Genomic DNA, 18,607 nt, shown 5'->3' on the forward strand with positions numbered 1-18,607 from the left:
ATGGCCCTGGGACCCTGCAGCCTTCATAAATATGAGCTAGTTGCCAGGCGTTTGAATTTTGGTCACATGACCATGGAAATGCTGCAATGGCCTGCTTTTTACAGTGCCATTGTAACTTCAAACTGTCACTAAACAAATTTTTGAGGACTACCTGCGTATCATATTTGCATGCAAAAGATCCCCAAATTGATCCCTGCCATCAGGGTGGACTGGAAATCCTCCTGTTTATAAAGATCATGTAATGAGTATTACGTGAAATAGTCTGACTCAGTGGCTGGGTTTGAACATATTTACCAGGCCAAAGACAGCCACTTCATCTGCACATGTAGAATTGTGTTAGTTTTAACCTTGATTAAAAACTTTTGAAGCTTAGCACATTATATGTGAACCATTGAGCTTAAGTTTTGTCAACCCCAAAAAGTGGTTAAATTTAAGCAAATTGCATTTCCTCTTTTGACAGGATAAAATAGGTTTTCTATCACCCACCAGAAAAGCAAACCTTTTCCTCCTATCCTCGTCAAAGCCACTGCCTCCTGTGAACAGAAAACAGCATTCCTTAATTCGCCCTCATTTAATAGGACACCATCTTGTTTTCTTAAGGGAGTCACAAGCACTCTGTGAAAGCACTTGCCACTCTCATAGCCCAGGAATAGTGTAGCTGTCTTGTTCTTGGTAAACCCTGGGCCTGGTGTCCCACGTAACACACGGGTTGACATCTCAGCAACGATCCTTTAGGACTAAAATTTATAATCGGCTTTGGCATTCAGGATGGGATGGGTCACCGCTGTTGAGAATGATGAAGGCCAAGCTGAAGAAAAAATGGCCTCTAGCTGTTCCGCCTCCAACTACCACTTACCAAAATACTGCCCTGACTAACCGTGCCTTCTGAATGTTGAAGTCTGGGATTAGCTATTTGAGATCATTAACAATTTGGTTTAGAATACACAGGGCAGTGAACTGATGTAAAGGGTAATAAGTATTCATTCCAGGCAATAACTGCTATTTGCAAGAATAATGGGTGAAGTTAACAAACACCTGAGTTGTCCATTCTGTGACTAAAGGATGCTCTTACCAAGCCCGAGACGATGACTTCACCCTGTTTAAATACTGACAGGTGTAATAGCCCTTGTGACTAGTTCTGTGTTTCACGAAACTCTTTCCAAATTCTACTCTTAATTCATGAAAAACTCAGAATTCTTTGGCCACTTGTTTTCTTTTCCCTTTATCCAGCCCACAAGGAAGATGTGACGTTACCCTAAGGTATTCTGGAAATCACAGTAAACTGTAAAATGCTTTACCTAGTTGTGTCTGCAACTTTTTCCAGCACTGAACTGCCCTCATCTCTGCCCTTCTCGACAAAGATAGCATACCAAATTATCGGGGCTTTCTGCCTGAGGATAGAATAAAACTCTTGGTCTGGATTCTCTCCAGGCCAAGGGTGGCCTTTTATTTTGAGACTTAATGTGAAAAGGTTCAAGAATAAAAGAAATCAGACTGCTACAACTTTTTCAGCAAGCCTGCAGTAATTGGCATTAGCCCTGGCAGCCAGAATTTAGGACATCTTCTGGGCCCTGAAGCAGTCCATGATATTTGGAATGAGACATTTTCTTGGGCAAAAGAACCAGCCTGAGATGTTGCTTGAGAGCCCCTGAGAAAGTGTCCGCAAAACTTATCCAAAAGGCTTGATTTCTATAGGTTTCCACTGAATGTTGAGATCCTATCTTCACTTGGTGTTAAGGAACTGTGGCCTTCTGATAAGCAGAGAACTTGTAGCTGAGAATTTTCTATTGATTCCACAGTAGATGTTGTATTTCTTTGCAACATTCAAGTCTCAAAATGCAGGGCTCGGTAGGCTAAAGTCCGGTCAAAATAGGGAGGTCCTACCTCAGGAGTAAAGAACCTAAATCTGGAGAGAACTTTCACAGTCTGGAGGGGGGGGGGAGAAGAAGCCTACTGATCTTCAGACAACTCCCTCTTCTGCTATTTTTGTTCTTTTTTGAGCATCATCGTTATCTTGTGCCTTAGCCATGCATTATATTAGTTTAAGGGGACACACTACAAGATATTAAAGCATTTAGAAAAGCATTTAACCTTCGCTGTCAATAAATAAAAATGAGTGCAAAAGTTAGACCAAATAACTGAAAAGAACAGGTTTGCTAACACCAATGTTTATCATTCAGAATCCAGAATCAGTGCAAATGCCTTCAAAGACAAGTGTCAAGTTATTAAAATCTACCCAATTCCTTTGGTTAAGACCCATCAACTTTCTACAACAATGTTTGTTGAAATGAGGAAGACAACGTGGGAAGATACTAGCATGAAAGAGTGATCATCAATAGTTAATGGATTGTTTTAAACTGGTTTTTCCAGGAAGCAAAGCTTCATGCCCTATAAGATTACATAATCTTGAAGAATACAAAGAAAAATTCCATGCTTTTTAGGTTAATTTGATGATATAATTTCCAAGATACAAACTTTAAAATGTGATGTTATATTGTTCACATACTACTCCCACCCCCATCCCCAACTCAGCAAGAAGTCACATCAAAATGAGCGCAAAGGAAGTATTTTGCCTGGATTTAAACTCCTCCATAAGAATAGCCCTAATGTTGTAAGCTTCTGAACTGCCTGCTATTCAAAAGCGAATCCGTATCAACATTCCCATCACCTCTCTGCTCTTGCGAGGCCATCTTCAGAAATGGAAAGAACAGGTGGTGGTGGGGAACGGGACAACTCATTCCAAAGCCAAGCCTTGAAGCAAGTGCTGAAGGGGACACACAGCTGTGTGAAGAGGGCTCCCCTGCCCCATCATGAGCTTGGCCGCCCTCCCCTTTCAGGCTGGCATTGATAACGAGCTGGCTAATTACTAATAACTTCAAGTGGTTCAAAAAGAAGCTGGGCAGGTATGATCCTAAGCACTATCTTTTAGAGAAGGTATACTGATAATCTTTCCAGCCACTCTTATTTCTCTTCTAGAATGTTCCACACCCAAGGTCAGTTCAGTGGCAAACTTACCAAAAGGCATGGCCATGTACACAAACCTGTTTCTCAGTACCTCTCAAAGCAATACTTCTTTCAGGGGAAAAACTGGTGATAGACACAAAAACTCAGATGTAAAACATGGATCCTGACTAGGAATACCTCAGAGAGTGTGTGTGTCTGTACAGTTATCCTATGCAATTACACTTTAATCAATTCAGCATCTTTCAAAAGTACTGAGAAGACCTTGCGATCTGGGCTGCAGACATTTGAGACGTGGATTATAAAAGAGGGTTACGTAACTTGTTCTATGAAAGTTTAAAATATGGGTAGAATGCTATAGAGCCTCAAAGAAGCAGGGACAACTCTCTAAGGAACAAAGAGAAGTCTGAAGTCGATTCCTCTTTAAACTATTCTGAAAGGCGTGCCAAGAGTTCCACTTAAACACAGTGCTCTAAAAAGATCCAGTTGTGTTTTTTCACATTTACTAGAAGCTTCTCTTAATGAAACTATGGTTCATTTTGACAGTATTTGCCAAAACATTAGAAAGAACTGCATAGATAAGAATATAGAAACAACTGTAAACATCTGTTTAAGAATCAGAAGAATTCTTCCTTTCTGCTGCCTAAATTCTATGCTTTAGGGCACACAGACCTTCATTCCCAAACTTCTGGACTGAGCAGCCATTAAGATTAAAATCTGAGGCCTAACTTCAGCTTTCTACTCTCAATATTTGCAGATATTTTCAAAAAAACATGGTGGGTAGCCATGTATTTGAAAGGCAAGATGTCATATCGTTTGTAAACAAATCTGGTCTTCAATCCTTAAGTGTAGTCAAACTGAATGCTGACATTGGTAAGATCAAGCAATCTGAAGGCCAACTCTAGAAATGCAGGCAAAAAGAGACTTCTCCCCTTTGGGTAATAAAGGAAGCAAAGGGGAGAGGGGACAGGAATTAGGAAGGAGAGAAACACATATTTCATTTAACCCGACAGAGGAATACTTATTCCCTAAAACATTCTTACATTAGAACCGCAAAGGAATGTATAGGAGAAGTTCACAGAGGCTGCTAGTAACAGAGGCCTGTATACGGACTGGAGTAGCACCAATATGTTGCCCTTGAACCACCTGCAGTAACTATCCCCCCAACCACTTCCCACGAACCAGCACAACTTCCTCTGGCTGGCACCAGAGAAAGTGCTGCAGCTCTACAGGGCAAAAGTATAAAGTAGAGCGGAGTCCTTCCGTGGAATCTCCATCAGCACAACCAGGAATCGGAACCAGCATCAGAACGAAGCAGCAACACAGGCCTGCTCCGGCCACAACATTTTCCAAGATTACAAATCCATCTTGTCTGCACAAGAGACTTCCACTTGGCGCCAAGCCTCTTCGTATGGTGATGCAAATAAATCTTCTGTATTCAATACTATGACATAATTACATTCTCGAACCTCGTTCCTGCAAAATCTGAAAAAAAAAATCAAGTGAGAAATTAGATTTGACAAAATCTTCCAAGTGGATTTGCATACTAAACATTGTTTATTCTCGTTTCTAAGAAAACTCATGCCTTTGATGCAAAATGCAGACCAACACAAAGCCAGCAAACATTTAGTCACAGAGCATAATATCTCAGCCATGAAGGGTTTGTGCAACCCCTGCCACCAAGACACGGGAACGCCACCAGCTTACTAGAACTACTGGAGGTGCATCCCCCTCTCAAAACTTGTTCGAAAATATAAAATCTGCACTTGAAAATATCATCTCTATAAGGCCTGCTTTCCAACTATTAAAAAGGTATCCATTCCATTCGTCCGTTACTTTTGGATTCTATTATGAGATAAATTCCATGCCCGGTAACAGAAACACGTTTAAATTTTAAAGACTTTCAGAATATCATCAAGGTGGGAGCCAAACTGATCTCAGAAGGGGCAGGTGCTATAGCACAGGGCTTTTCAACCTTTTCACCCATTGTACCACTTTTAGGATAGGGCAACAGTCACATAGCAAACTTGGCTCTTCCTCCTGTCCGAGGTTTTCATTGTTGTGAGCATTTCTGTTGAGGATTGGCAGTGGGGGTGGGGTGAGGGTGTTTGGTTTTTATTCCCCCCCACCCCGTCTGCTGGGTGGTTGCAGCAGATTTTGGTCACTTCACATGACCCTGGGACACTGTGACCGTCATAAATATGAATAAGTTGCCAAGCATCTGAATGTACATCACAAGACCCTGGAGATGCTGCAACATTCCAGCTGATCGGCGCTTCTTTTGAGCTCAGCAGAAGCGCCAGGATCAGCGCTGAGCTCCAGCTGGAGCCTGGCACTGATGCTGGTGCTTCCGTTGAGCCCTGACAGCCCTGCAGCTCCAGCCGTCTTTCGCTCAGGCTTGTGTGGTGCTGCCACTGGTTCAGCTCATTCCCCTCCCCCGCTACCACTTTTCTAGGATGGTTGCGTACCACCTGCCAGGTGTCAATGTACCACAGGTGGTACCCGTACCACTGGTTGAAAAGCCATGCTATAGCATATAGTCCTTGACTTATAACAGCATATTTAGTGACCGTTCAAAGTTACAACAGCGCTGAAAAAAGTGACTTATGGCCGTTTTTCACACTTACGAATGTTTGCAGCTCCCCCAGGGCCAGGCGATCAAAATTCAGATGTTGCCAACTGACTCCTCTTTATGACAGTTGCAGTACTCATTCCCTTTTGCGAACTTCTGACAAGCAAAGTCAATGGGGAAGCCGGATTCACCCAACAACGTTACCTACTTAACAACTGCAGTGATTCACTCAGCAGCTATTGCAAGAAATGTCGTAAAATGGGGCAAAATTCACTAAACAACTCAATTGCAGTTGTAAGTCAAGGACTCCCTATATCTTCAGGTAGGTTATGGAGGAGATGAGACAGAATTGTTCAGAGAGGGTATTTATCAAATTTTTTTGCCACCCATCTGACAGCCTTCTGGACAACCAACAATCTGCTCAAATCACAAGGAGGCCATTTTGGGCCGGACCTCAGGATTGTTGTGATTCAGGGTCAGCCTGTGGGTTCGGCAGTTGGGTCGGACAATTCAGAGGAGGAGGAGGAGGAGGAGGAGGAGGAGGAGGGGTTTGGAAACCCCTGATAAGGTGGGGTTTGTGTTAAGCCTTCTTTCGGGTGATGCAGCTCGTTGGGGCATGCCTCTGCTGGCTCAACCTAGTCCATTGTTGGACAACTTTGTGGGGATTTGTGATCATATGCGTCTGATGTATGAGGACCCTATAAAGACGCAGACCGCTACTCGACACTTGAAAGCTCTGAGGCAGGGTCAACACCCCCTACAGGGCTATATCAGTGATTTTCAGCTGCTTAGCCAGGATTCCGCCTGGAATGAGGCTGCACTTGTGGATGCCTTCCAGGATGGATTGTCGGAGGAGATGTTGGATGAGCTGGCCCGTGTGGATATTCCCTCAGACCTCAATGGGCTGATCCATCTCTGCCTGCGGATCGATGCTCGGTTGCAGCAGCGAAGGAGTCGCCGTGCCACCCCAAAGACCCCTGCAGCCCCTGTTGTGCGTGAGACCCCAGTTCAAAGGGAGGAGCCAATGGAGCTGGGTGCCACCAGGTCTCGTCTCTCGGTGACTGAAATGAACAGACAACGATCGGGGGGGGTTTGTGATTTTACTGTGGGGACCCTGGGCATTTGGCTGCTTTTAGCCCAAAGAAGCGACAATGGGCATCAGTGACCGAGTCTGCCCCGAGACAGTCCCCTACTTTTTCTGTCAGGAAATGCCTCGAGCCCGATATAGACGGTGTGATAGGTCGGGCGTCCCACACCACTGAGCGATGTCTTTCCGATGCTGCCTGTGGACCTCCACGGCATCTGATATTGGAGGCACGTCTGATCCTTCCTGGCAAGCCAAAGGGGATTCCGGTCCATGCCTTAATTGACTCTAGGGCCACCACAAATTTTATGGACTCAGCATTTGTGGCCAAATGGGCTGTTCCCCAGTGCCCGGTGGAACCGCCCATGTTAGTGGAGACTATCGATGGTCGAGTGCTCTTGTCTGGGCCAATTAAGGCCGCCACGCAACCATTATGTATGGCCATCAGTTCCCATGTCGAGGCCATCCAGTTCTATATCACCTCAGATCTGCATTTTCCCGTGGTCTTGGGATTGGCGTGGCTCCGGGCACATGACCCACAGATCTATTGGTCACAGAACTTGGTCACCTTCCCAAGCTTGCAGTGTGTGGACCACACCCACCATATCTGTGCCAGCCAGGTGGAGGGTTCCCCAGGGGTTTCCTTGCCTCCCGAACTGTCCGACTTTGCTGATGTGTTCAGCGAGACAGAGGCGGATCAATTACCCCTGCACAGGCCCTATGACTGCCCCATTGATTTAGTCCCTGATGCGCCTCTCCCAGTGGGGCGTTTGTACTCCATGTCGGACCCCGAGTTGGCTGCATTAAGGGACTTTCTGGAGAAGAATTTGGCTCGTGGTTTCATCCGGCCCTCGTCCTCCCCAGTGTCTGCACCCGTGCTCTTCGTTAAAAAGAAGTCCGGCAAATTGCGGCTTTGCTGCGATTATAGGAAACTCAACGCCATCACAGTGCGCAATCGTTACCTGCTGCCCCTCATCCCCGAACTCTTGGACCGACTCCGGGAGGCTAAGATCTTCACGAAACTGGACCTGCGTGGAGCTTACAACCTCGTCAGGGTTCGGCCGGGTGATGAGTGGAAGACGGCGTTTGGTACTCGTTAGGGACATTTTGAGTACACTGTGATGCCATTTGGCCTGACCAATGCCCCCGATGTGTTTCAGCATTTCATGAATGACATTTTCTGGGATCTGTTGGATCAGTTTGTCGTGATCTACTTGGACGACATCCTGATCTACTCCCCGTCGCGTGAAGTGCACCATCAGCATCTCCATCAGGTCCTGCAGCGACTCCGAGAACATCGGCTGTTTGCCAAGTTGGAGAAGTGCCAGTTCTACCGGGTGACCGCATTTCTCCTGAGGGCATTGCCATGGAGCCGAGTAAGGCTGAGTCTTTGCAGAGTTGGCAACCCCGTTGCGTGAAGGATGTTCAGCGACTTCTTGGGTTCGCCAACTATTACCGAACTTTCATCCCCTGTCGCGGCTTACTGTCAGCCCGCACCACTAGTCGTATGTTCATTCAGCAGGTGTTTCGGCTGCACGGCCTTCCTGATAGAGTCGTCTCTGATAGGGGGGCCCAGTTTACAGCCCGCTTCTGGCAGGAGTTGATGCATGCGTTGGATATCAAGATTTGCCTCTCGTCCGCGCATCATCCTCAAACTGACAGGGGAACCAAGAAGGTCATCGGTATTCTGGAACAATATCTGCGCTGCTATGTCAATCTGCAGCAAAACAATTGGGTGGACTATCTGGCCATAGCTGAGTTTGCATTCAACAATTTGCAGCACACTCCACACAGATGACACCGTTCTTGGCCAATGTGGGATATCATCCCTGGTTTTTCCCCCTCTCTCCCGTGGACTCACTGGAGCCGGCAGCGAACGACTTCATGGCAGAGTTACAGGCGATCCATCGATTGGTGCGATGTCAGTTAGAGAAGGCCAAGGCCGATTACAAAAGGTTTACTGATCGGTCAAGACGGGATACGCCTCTACTATCGGTGGGAGATCAGGTCTGGTTGTCCACCAGGAACCTACCGTCAACATGGCCGGTGAGAAAGTTAGATCGTCGATATTTAGGACTGTTCCCAATCGAGGCTGTCATCAATCCGGTCGCCTATCGCTTAACTCTGGCACGTTCCCTGCGCGTGCACCCAGTCTTTCATCAGTCTCTGTTGGTCCCCGAGCAACCGGCCTGTCCACTCCGCCGAGTGGAACCTCCCCCATCAGGACTTCGTGATGGAGGCAGCACCCCCGAGTACGAGGTCGCCAGCATCAGGGACTCCCATTGGCTGAAAGGTCGTTTCCAGTATCTGATTGAATGGAAAGGTTACGGACCAGAGGAGTTTACCTGGGAGGATGCGACCGCCGTTCATGCCCCTGCTTTGGTGTCCGCTTTTCATGAACAATTTCCATCCCGACCACATCCAGATCAGCAGACCCGGGGGAAGGGCCCTGCGGTGCGGGATAGTGTTGTGATTCAGGGTCAGCCTGTGGGTTCGGCAGTTGGGTCGGACGATTCAGAGGAGGAGGAGAGGGGTGTTGGAGAGCTTGCTGAGAATAGTATTGAGGCTCCACAGAGCCCTCAGCCAGGCCCCTCCCATCTGGTCACGACGCAGACTCAGCTGTGTGAGCCTGACAGCGTGGATGAAGATGACCCACAGCTGGCCCTGTTCAAGGATGCCCGACGCAGGAGGCAGTCAATCAGGAGTAAACAGAGGAAGGCAATGGGGCACCTTGGAAGGAGGCAGAGAGAAGCCACGCCCTGAACTGTTTAAAAGGGGAATGTGTGGGAGGGCTGGTTTGCTGAAGGCAACCGTTTGAATAGCTCCTATTTCATGGTTCGTGTCTTGTTTTGCTCTGTTTTACATTAATAAATTTGGCAGGCTTAGTTCCAGCCTCTTGCCTTCTTGTAAAGGGGTTGTCCCTGCCTTTTCTGCAGGGCTGGTAGTAGGCTGGTACAGAACAGATATCTCCCTATCTTGGACTTCAGAAAGCGGTTTTCCTAAACCGAGGGTGCCTGGTAGCAAGAGGAAATAATGGGGAAAGGAGACGGGGTGGGGGAGTCGGAGTCGTTGAAAGAACAATTGCTTGGAGAATGGAGGAGAAAAGAAGAGAAGAAGCGACCCAAAAATCTTAGGGAAGAACTGGAAAAACAAAAAGGTGACAAAAGAAGAAGCCCAGGATTGTGAACTGCTCAGAATGAACCGAGGTTGGTGGAGGAATAAAAAGAACTTCTTCAAATACGATCAAGTTACAAGAAGGGGAAAAAAAGGAAGGGAGGAAGGGAGGAAGGAAGGAAGGAAGGAAGGAAGGAAGGAAGGAAGGAAGGAAGGAAGGAAGGAAGGGACAGTGGGAGAAAGGGAGGGAGGGAAGGAAAGAAGGGACAGAGGGAGGGAAGGAAGGAAGGAAAGAAGGAAGGTAGGAATATTTGCCCTTGTATAAACAGTAACATGCCTATTGAAAAGTTTGGTTTCCCTCCTGCCCATTCACAATAGTAACCCATGGATTCTACACACACACACACACACACACACACACACACAGAGGTACCCTGCAACCAGAGGGAGGGAGGGAGGGAGGGAGAATGGAAGGGAGGGAGGGAAGGAGGAAGGGACAAAGGAGGAGGAAAAAAGGAAGGAAGGGACAATGGGAGAGAGGGAGGAGGGAGGGCAGCCACCCCAGTCCCACCCCCCTCCACCAGAGACCCATGGATTCCCCCCACACAGGCACCCTGCAACACCCTCCCGCCCGGCCACTGACTTCGCTTGTCAAAAAGTTGCAGTGACCCTGGGCCACTGTGACCGTAATAAGTATGAATCAGTTGCCAAGCATCCGAATGTAAATCACATGACCCCGGGGATGCTGCCACAGACATAAGTGTGAAAAATGATCATGTCACTTTTTTCAGTGCCGGCATAACTTCGAACAGTCACTAAGAGAATTATTGTAAATCGAGGACTACCTGTACTTTATCATTTTTTTCCTCTTTTGGTCAAGTTTTTGGCACCTTGCTGGGCAACTGCTGGTACTCGGACATTGCCTTATCCTAAAAGTGGTACAATGGGTGAAAAGGTTGAAAAGCCCTGATTTATGACATATTGCAGGGGTGGGAAATTCAACTTGTTACATTGTAACCTGGGGGGGGGGAAACTTTCAGTCTTGGTTTCACTTTTGTTGGAGCAGATACTATGTAGCCATTAAATGTGTTCTTTGAAGACAGCAATTGCCTGGGAGTTCTTATTTCTACTGGTCTCACCTATAGGAACCATGATGTTTAGTCTGCAATCTTAAAATAGCTTGAATTCTTAGCCCCCATAATCAGTACCTTTGCACAGTTCTTCTGCCTTGCCTGAGGATGGGGAGCCACCCGCCACTCTGGGGCCCCCCAACGAGAGTGGCTGGCATTCCTGATGGCACCCCTCTTGTGGGCCCCCTCGGGCAGAGGAGAAGGCCAGAGCCATGGGCCGATGCCCGCTCCTTCATCTTCTGAAGATTCCCCCATTCTGCTTCAGGCCAGTTTGGGCTTAAATGCCAGGGGCAATGTCCAGACATTGAGACTCGGCTAATTAAACCTTTATTCCTCCTGCTCCACCCAGCTCTCAACTACCCGCTCCCCAATGGGAGAAGCCATGGGACGCAAGCAGAATTCTTCTGTACTTCTCCATCTTCTCCTTAGCCTGAAGGTCAGAATCTGAAACTGCAATGGGGACAACAAGAGTCCCACATGTGGGCAACGCTGTTTTCTTACGAGTCCCATTAGCATTGAAGTGTAGTAATACAGTGCAATACCACAATATTTCAAGTTGACTGGCAGAGTTTGATTTTCCTTCATATTAAGAAAAAGTTCACAGTTCATTCTGAGCTAACCTGATTGTTTCTCATTCCATAGAATCTAGCCGCCTGTGAAAATTGGCGGCTAGAAAATTGGCCGCCCGTGGGGTATCTCTGCGGTTAGGAGTTCCTTATCAGAGATCTGGGCATCATCTTGCTTGGCACGTATGCTTTTTATGTTAGGCTTTTAAATCTGTTTGCCCCAGTTAATAGTAAAGCTTCACGTTCTTATTCACTGGTGTGTTTGTTGTCTCTGGATCCGAACTGCCTGGGAACCTGATCCCTGCCCTGACACCAGGCAAACACAAAGCACAGCGCTGAGCTCTTGTGCACTTCTCCCCCCTCCTCAAGATGACTCACCTTTGCTTTCTCGCTGGGCTCGCTGGCTGTGCCGTAGGGCGTGTTGTGCAGCTCCTTGGAGACGACGCAGAGGAATTCCGCCTGGTCTTCATTCCCATAATTATAGGATGATCCAATGCTCACTAGCTGAAAGAGGAAAGAGAGGCTTAGGGTTGCTGCGTCTCAGATGTAGTACAGGCAGTCCTCGACTTATGACCAAAACTGAGCCCACAATTTCTGTTGCTAAGGCAGACAGTTGTTAATTGAGTTGTTGAACCACTGCAGTTGTCAAGTTAGTAACACGGTTGTTAAGGGAATCTGGCCTCCCCACTGAAGGTCGCAAAAGGGATCACATGATCCCAAGACATTGCAATTGTCATAAATAGGAGTCGGTCGCCAGGCGCCTGAATTTTGTTCACATGGCCCTGGGGGGATGCTGCAGTGGTCGTAAGCGTGAAATATAGTCACCTTTCTCGGTGGCGTTGCAACTATGAACGGTCACTGAACAACCTGCTCCAAGTCGAGGGCTGCCTGTATGATTTTAGGGGACCTTATACCAATGTGAAAAAGCCTCTGCCTCTCCCTCCCTCTCCACTGCGCCTCCTGCAGTTGCAAGGAAGTGAACCTCATTACGTTACCTGCTCAAATTTCCAGCCATCAGACATGGTGGAGACCATCTGGGTCAGCTCCTCTTCCTGGCACTGGAGCACCCTGTAAACATGCTTGACTGGCACCTGTGGCAGAGAACAAGGCAGGTGGAACTAATGCGGCAAACTAGCAGCTCCCCCCCCCCAGGTCACGGATACGGCTCCCCCCCCCGGTGGGACCGTCAATGTGACATCCGCAGGACAGAGGAAACGTTGCTAGAGCTGGGAAAGGCCACGTTCCTCATCCACCCTGGAAGTCTCCTATACTGAAACGGCCCCAAACCGAACGCCCCTTGCTCAGAAATCCAAGAGGGGTCCCACCTGTGAGATTTTACTGTCTCTTTCTCTTATTTTGTCCTTCACCAGTTTAATTAAGGATGTGATGTTATAGAATTCAGCTTCTTCAAGCACACCTTGAGAAGGAAACCAAGTTACAAAAGACAAAACTTAATTCTGATGGGAAACGATCTTTGTCAGTACCATCCCCAAGAGGCAACATGAGCCCAGCCACAGAGTGCTGCTCCCCGCCTCCCCACTTCCAAGAGCAGCTGTGGAACACAACAGAGCCCAAACAGGCGAAAGGGGCGACTACCTGCGGCCCAGCCCGTTCCTTTCCATTCCTTCACATGTATTACGATTAGAAATATCCCAGCTGAAGGACAGGGACTTCGAAGAGGCGGGGAGAGCGTATTTGGAGGTCTGGCTAGCCTTGCAAACTGAGACTGCTTGTACAAATCTGCTTCTTCTTTATTCCTACTTTTGATGGTTTGGAAGAACTGTTATTTGAGAACAATTAAATGCCAGGATCTATTTATTTTAAGAAATTTCAAGCCCAGGAAACTCTAAAAGAGGTGCCAAAACCAGCCAGACTGTGGAAATGCAAGTGCTTTCCAAGTGAAGCCATTTGAAAACTAATCTTTGGAGCAAATGAATTTCAGAACAGTTTTTCTGAATTGCAAAACATACCTTCCTCTGCAAGGTCTTTATTGATAACCAGTTTCCCATGTCGGAGATAGTTCAGTACCGGTCCAAAATAGGTTGGATCTCTGTCTATTAAATAGGCACCCATTTCATCCTAATTAAAAAGAAATTTTATTTGGTATACATCCCAATTTTCCAGCAATCAGTTCTGTAAGTAGCTTTTTAAGTTTTAACAATAGAGCAAATAATGTTATTTAGACCACTGTGGTCTTTGCGGGGAGGTCGTACTTATTGGTTTGACATCCTCAAGGCGATTTATTAGGTTATGATTTTCGAGAGAATTTGCCAGCTGTGGGCTATGTGACAAAAGGCTAGCAAGAGGGGAGAAAAGCTTCGTTCAAAAACTATTAAAACAAATCAGAAAATTTTTAAATTAAAAGATCGGTGTCCCTATGCTTACCTGAAAGGAACAAAACTTAAATACAGAACTCATGTAATTGTAATATTGTGTGTGTGATAGCCACATGAATTTTTCAAATAAATAAATAAATAAATAAATAAATAAATAAAGCTAATGTTTCTTAATAAATTAGGAAAATATTGGGAAAATATGGAGGCATCTTCGGCTTGGTGCAGCCCTGGCATCAAAGGTCTGGGGAAGGAGGCATGAGGGGGGGGGGGACAAATGGGCAATAAACCTGTATGCATTTTTGTGTGGGAATTCAAGAGGGGGATGACAGCTGAAGATCACTGTGGGACTGGCTTGTGCCAAGGAAACTTCAAGGCCATTTGCCCCGAGTGTGGAAAGTTACCAGCCCAGACAACTCAGCACTCCCAAAACATTCAGGTGGAACCGCACTGATTGCATTTTGACTGGTCATGGGGAGGAGTACGGGACAGAAGGAAATAGTTTTGTCTTGTTGTGCAGGAAACTCAAGATTCCACCTGACTTTACTGCAACCAGGATCTCTTAGTAAAATTACCTTTCACTTCAATCAAATGGAGTCGAGAGTTTTACTTTCCTAGGGGATCAGACTGGGCAGGTCTGACATTAGGCGGGATCTGCAATTGTGGTCAACCCGGAGACGACATCACCTCTACCGTGGAGACTGTGCACCCCATGTCGCTCAAGGGAGCGACTGAATGCTGGGGAGAGGCTTCATACAGGCCTCCTCTGGGACTGGATCTCTCTGAGTGGATGGGAGAGGCGGGAAGCTGCGGCGACCGGCCAAGACCCAGGTGGTCCCTGAGTGTTCGGAGGAAGGAAGATTGGGAAGAGCACTACGCATGGGAGCGACTAGCACCCGTGGAAGCCATGGCAACCATCAACGAGAACCACGAGTAGACCTGGAAGAACTGAGGGCAGAAGAGGAGGTGAGCAGAGAGGCCAAGCCGACTGGATGATGGAGCAAGCCACAAAGTTCACGCAGGGGGCTTTTGAGAATCTCAAGACATGCAAAGCCCTTGCCCGAGCCGCACAACCCAATAACCAGCCACCTCCAGCCACAGCGACCAACAGGGTGGCCACACCTGCCGCCGCCGGCAGCACCGGAGCCAGTTCCAAGGCAGCGACGTCCCCAGTGGCCCCAGCACCTGGGGTAGCAGCTCAACTCGCCCCCCGCCCAGTGGGGTTAGTACCAGTGATGAGGAGGAGCCATAAGACCCCACCGCTGGGTGTTAAAATGGGGATCCCCAGCAATTGGGGTTCTTCTTAGCCCAGGTTTGGACCTACATGCAGGAGTATGGTCTGGAGATAACTACAGAAGGCGGCAAAGTGAGATGTTCCACCATGGCTCTGGAAGGGGCCGCAGCGCAGTGGATGGTCATCCTCCACAACAATGATACCCAGGAGCCGAGAAATATCAACCAAATGGAGTCGAGGGTTTTTCTTCCCTAAGCGACCAGACTGGAGCAGGTCTGATAGTACCTTTTGGGGTGTCTGTCATAACTTCAAACAGTTGCTAAGCGACCTGTCACAAGTCTAGGATTACCTGTAATGATGACTTTTCAGCACCTGTCTGAAGTTACAACATGCTGAAAGGCAACTTTCCCAGCCTTGCTCAATCATGCGATCGCCATTAGTCAGTCAGTGGGCATCATCCTGTGCCTGACCGTTTTTTCCTCTCCCCCACTTGCACAGCAGAAGGACTGGAGGGGAAGGGATTGCAAGAAAGCTGCAAGCTATTTGCTCTTCTACACATCAAAAGGAATGCAAACGTATCGAGAGAAAAGATTTCAAGAGAGCACTGCAAACTTTTTGTGCACCCGCAGCAACCAGCTGCAGCCCACTTGCATCACTTTCAACGTGGGCTATAGTAAGCTGGCACGTGAGCCTTCCAAAGGGTTAAGTGAGGATTGCCTGCACTCAGTTACCATTCTCATTCATTCCCGAATTTCTGAATGACCATCGTTTTTCCTACACACCTGTGTCTCTTACTATTATTAATGACAGAATAGGAAGGACCCACTAAACCAGGGGTGTCAAACTGCCGGCCAGTTTCATCATAACAAACCTGCGCCCATCCCACTGCCGGCAATGCGAAAGGAGTCGCAATACGTCGTGACACGTCATGTGACGTGGCGTGTTTGACACCCGTGCACTAAACTACGTGAGGGATTTCAAGCCTTTCCCTGAAGACTAAAAGAGAACTCAGATGCAGCTTTTCCCATCAGGCAGAAGTTTGATGCCTAAACCTGCCTCCCTGTCGTTCAACCCAGGGGTTCTGGCCCTGCCCTTTGGGGCACCAGGGAAGAAAACAATATTGCCTTCTCTGGCAACCCTCCAGATATTTGAAGACTTCTCCTTCGTCCTTTCTGTGGGGCAAACACATCCAGATCTGTCAAGGTTCCTGGTGGGATATGTTTTCTAGATGTTCCACCACTTTGGTAAGCCCAGAGACCTGACACTAAGACCTAATCAAATTCAACCCTTTATTTGCTTACTCCTAATGGAGAAAACCTTGCAAACTAAAGTTATAACCTTCTAATCTTCTTCCCCCTACCCATCCAGCTTGGGATGGCGCTGTCTCTGAATCCTTTTTCTGGGAAGGCTCCGAGTTGGCAGCTGAACTTGTTCCAATTTATCATTGTTTTTGAACTTTGATGCCCCAAAACTGGACACAGTGTTCCAAGTGCACTCTAATCAGGGTAGAACAGAATGGAACAGTTTCCATGATCGGGACTATGAGGTTCTCCCAATATCCCTTTTTAGCAGCTACTCTGCATTGCTGATTCATGTTTGAATGGTGGTTGGTGCAGACAACCATATTCAGTTCACATGTATTACTATCAAGCCAGCCGCCCCCATCCTAGACTTGTGCCTTTTACTTTTCTAACCAGATAATTTTACATGTAACCTGAAAGTCTCTTTCAAGGCTTGCCAAGGATAGATGTCAAGCTCTGACAGATCTCTAGTTCCCTATATCCTCTTTTCTTTTGAAAATGGGATGACATTTTATAGAGTCCAAGGGAAGGGACATTGGTGGCCTCCAACCCCCAGTTCAGGTCAGAAAACCTCAGTTCATCCATGGCAACTGGCTGTCCAAACTTTGCTTCTACACCCCCAGTGATGGGGACTGCTCTCCCCCCCCCCCACCCCCGGATACAGACTGTCCTATTGTTTAATATGTAACAGGAAAGTCCTCCTTATTTCAAAATCTTTGTACGCGTCCTATTCTCAGACACCATGGAAAATAAATCCATATCCTCTTCCTTGGTAGTGACCTTCAAGAACTGAGGCTGCTGGCTTGTTTCATTTTAAGCCATCTCTTCTTTAGGCTAAATATACTCAGTGCCTTTAAATTTTTTCATAGGATTCAACCTTCAAGCCTCCCTTCATTTTCACTGCTCTTCTCAGCACTTTTCCCAGTTCCTCAGCATCTTTCCTGAATTATGGCAACTAGAACTGGATGCAATATTCCGGTACAACACAGAACAGAACTACCACTTCCTATAATCTCCTCACTATGCCTCGGTTGACGTGGCCCAAGAATACAGGGAGTGCAGAATTATTAGGCAAATGAGTATTTTGACCACATCATCCTCTTTATGCATGTTGTCTTACTCCAAGTTGTATAGGCTCGAAAGCCTACTACCAATTAAGCATATTAGGTGATGTGCATCTCTGTAATGAGAAGGGGTGTGGTCTAATGACATCAACACCCTGTATCAGGTGTGCATAATTATTAGGCAACTTCCTTTCCTTTGGCAAAATGGGTCAAAAGAAGGACTTGACAGGCTCAGAAAAGTCAAAAATAGTGAGATATCTTGCAGAGGGATGCAGCACTCTTAAAATTGCAAAGCTTCTGAAGCGTGATCATCGAACAATCAAGCGTTTCATTCAAAATAGTCAACAGGGTCGCAAGAAGCGTGTGGAGAAACCAAGGCGCAAAATAACTGCCCATGAACTGAGAAAAGTCAAGCGTGCAGCTGCCAAGATGCCACTTGCCACCAGTTTGGCCATATTTCAGAGCTGCAACATCACTGGAGTGCCCAAAAGCACAAGGTGTGCAATACTCAGAGACATGGCCAAGGTAAGAAAGGCTGAAAGACGACCACCACTGAACAAGACACACAAGCTGAAATGTCAAGACTGGGCCAAGAAATATCTCAAGACTGATTTTTCTAAGGTTTTATGGACTGATAAAATGAGAGTGAGTCTTGATGGGCCAGATGGATGGGCCCGTGGCTGGATTGGTAAAGGGCAGAGAGCTCCAGTCCGACTCAGACGCCAGCAAGGTGGAGGTGGAGTACTGGTTTGGGCTGGTATCATCAAAGATGAGCTTGTGGGGCCTTTTCGGGTTGAGGATGGAGTCAAGCTCAACTCCCAGTCCTACTGCCAGTTTCTGGAAGACACCTTCTTCAAGCAGTGGTACAGGAAGAAGTCTGCATCCTTCAAGAAAAACATGATTTTCATGCAGGACAATGCTCCATCACACGCGTCCAAGTACTCCACAGCGTGGCTGGCAAGAAAGGGTATAAAAGAAGGAAATCTAATGACATGGCCTCCTTGTTCACCTGATCTGAACCCCATTGAGAACCTGTGGTCCATCATCAAATGTGAGATTTACAAGGAGGGAAAACAGTACACCTCTCTGAACAGTGTCTGGGAGGCTGTGGTTGCTGCTGCACGCAATGTTGATGGTGAACAGATCAAAACACTGACAGAATCCATGGATGGCAGGCTTTTGAGTGTCCTTGCAAAGAAAGGTGGCTATATTGGTCACTGATTTGTTTTTGTTATGTTTTTGAATGTC

General features: G+C 47.1%; 1 protein-coding gene across 1 annotated transcript in view; it reads right to left on the reverse strand.

Moving 5' to 3' along the window:
• Nucleotides 1-1,847: 1,847 nt before the first annotated feature.
• The window catches only part of PDPK1 (3-phosphoinositide dependent protein kinase 1), a 94,365-nt gene continuing 77,605 nt past the window's right edge, over nucleotides 1,848-18,607 (reverse strand). Inside the window, 5 exon segments of the mRNA XM_083372404.1 lie at nucleotides 1,848-4,446; nucleotides 11,806-11,931; nucleotides 12,423-12,518; nucleotides 12,753-12,844; nucleotides 13,398-13,506. Of these exon segments, the coding sequence (XP_083228530.1) occupies nucleotides 4,417-4,446; nucleotides 11,806-11,931; nucleotides 12,423-12,518; nucleotides 12,753-12,844; nucleotides 13,398-13,506 (453 nt within the window). The 3' untranslated portion in view covers nucleotides 1,848-4,416.

The sequence above is a fragment of the Vipera ursinii genome, assembly GCF_947247035.1.
Source record: "Vipera ursinii genome assembly, chromosome: 13".
Classification (NCBI taxonomy): domain Eukaryota; kingdom Metazoa; phylum Chordata; class Lepidosauria; order Squamata; family Viperidae; genus Vipera; species Vipera ursinii.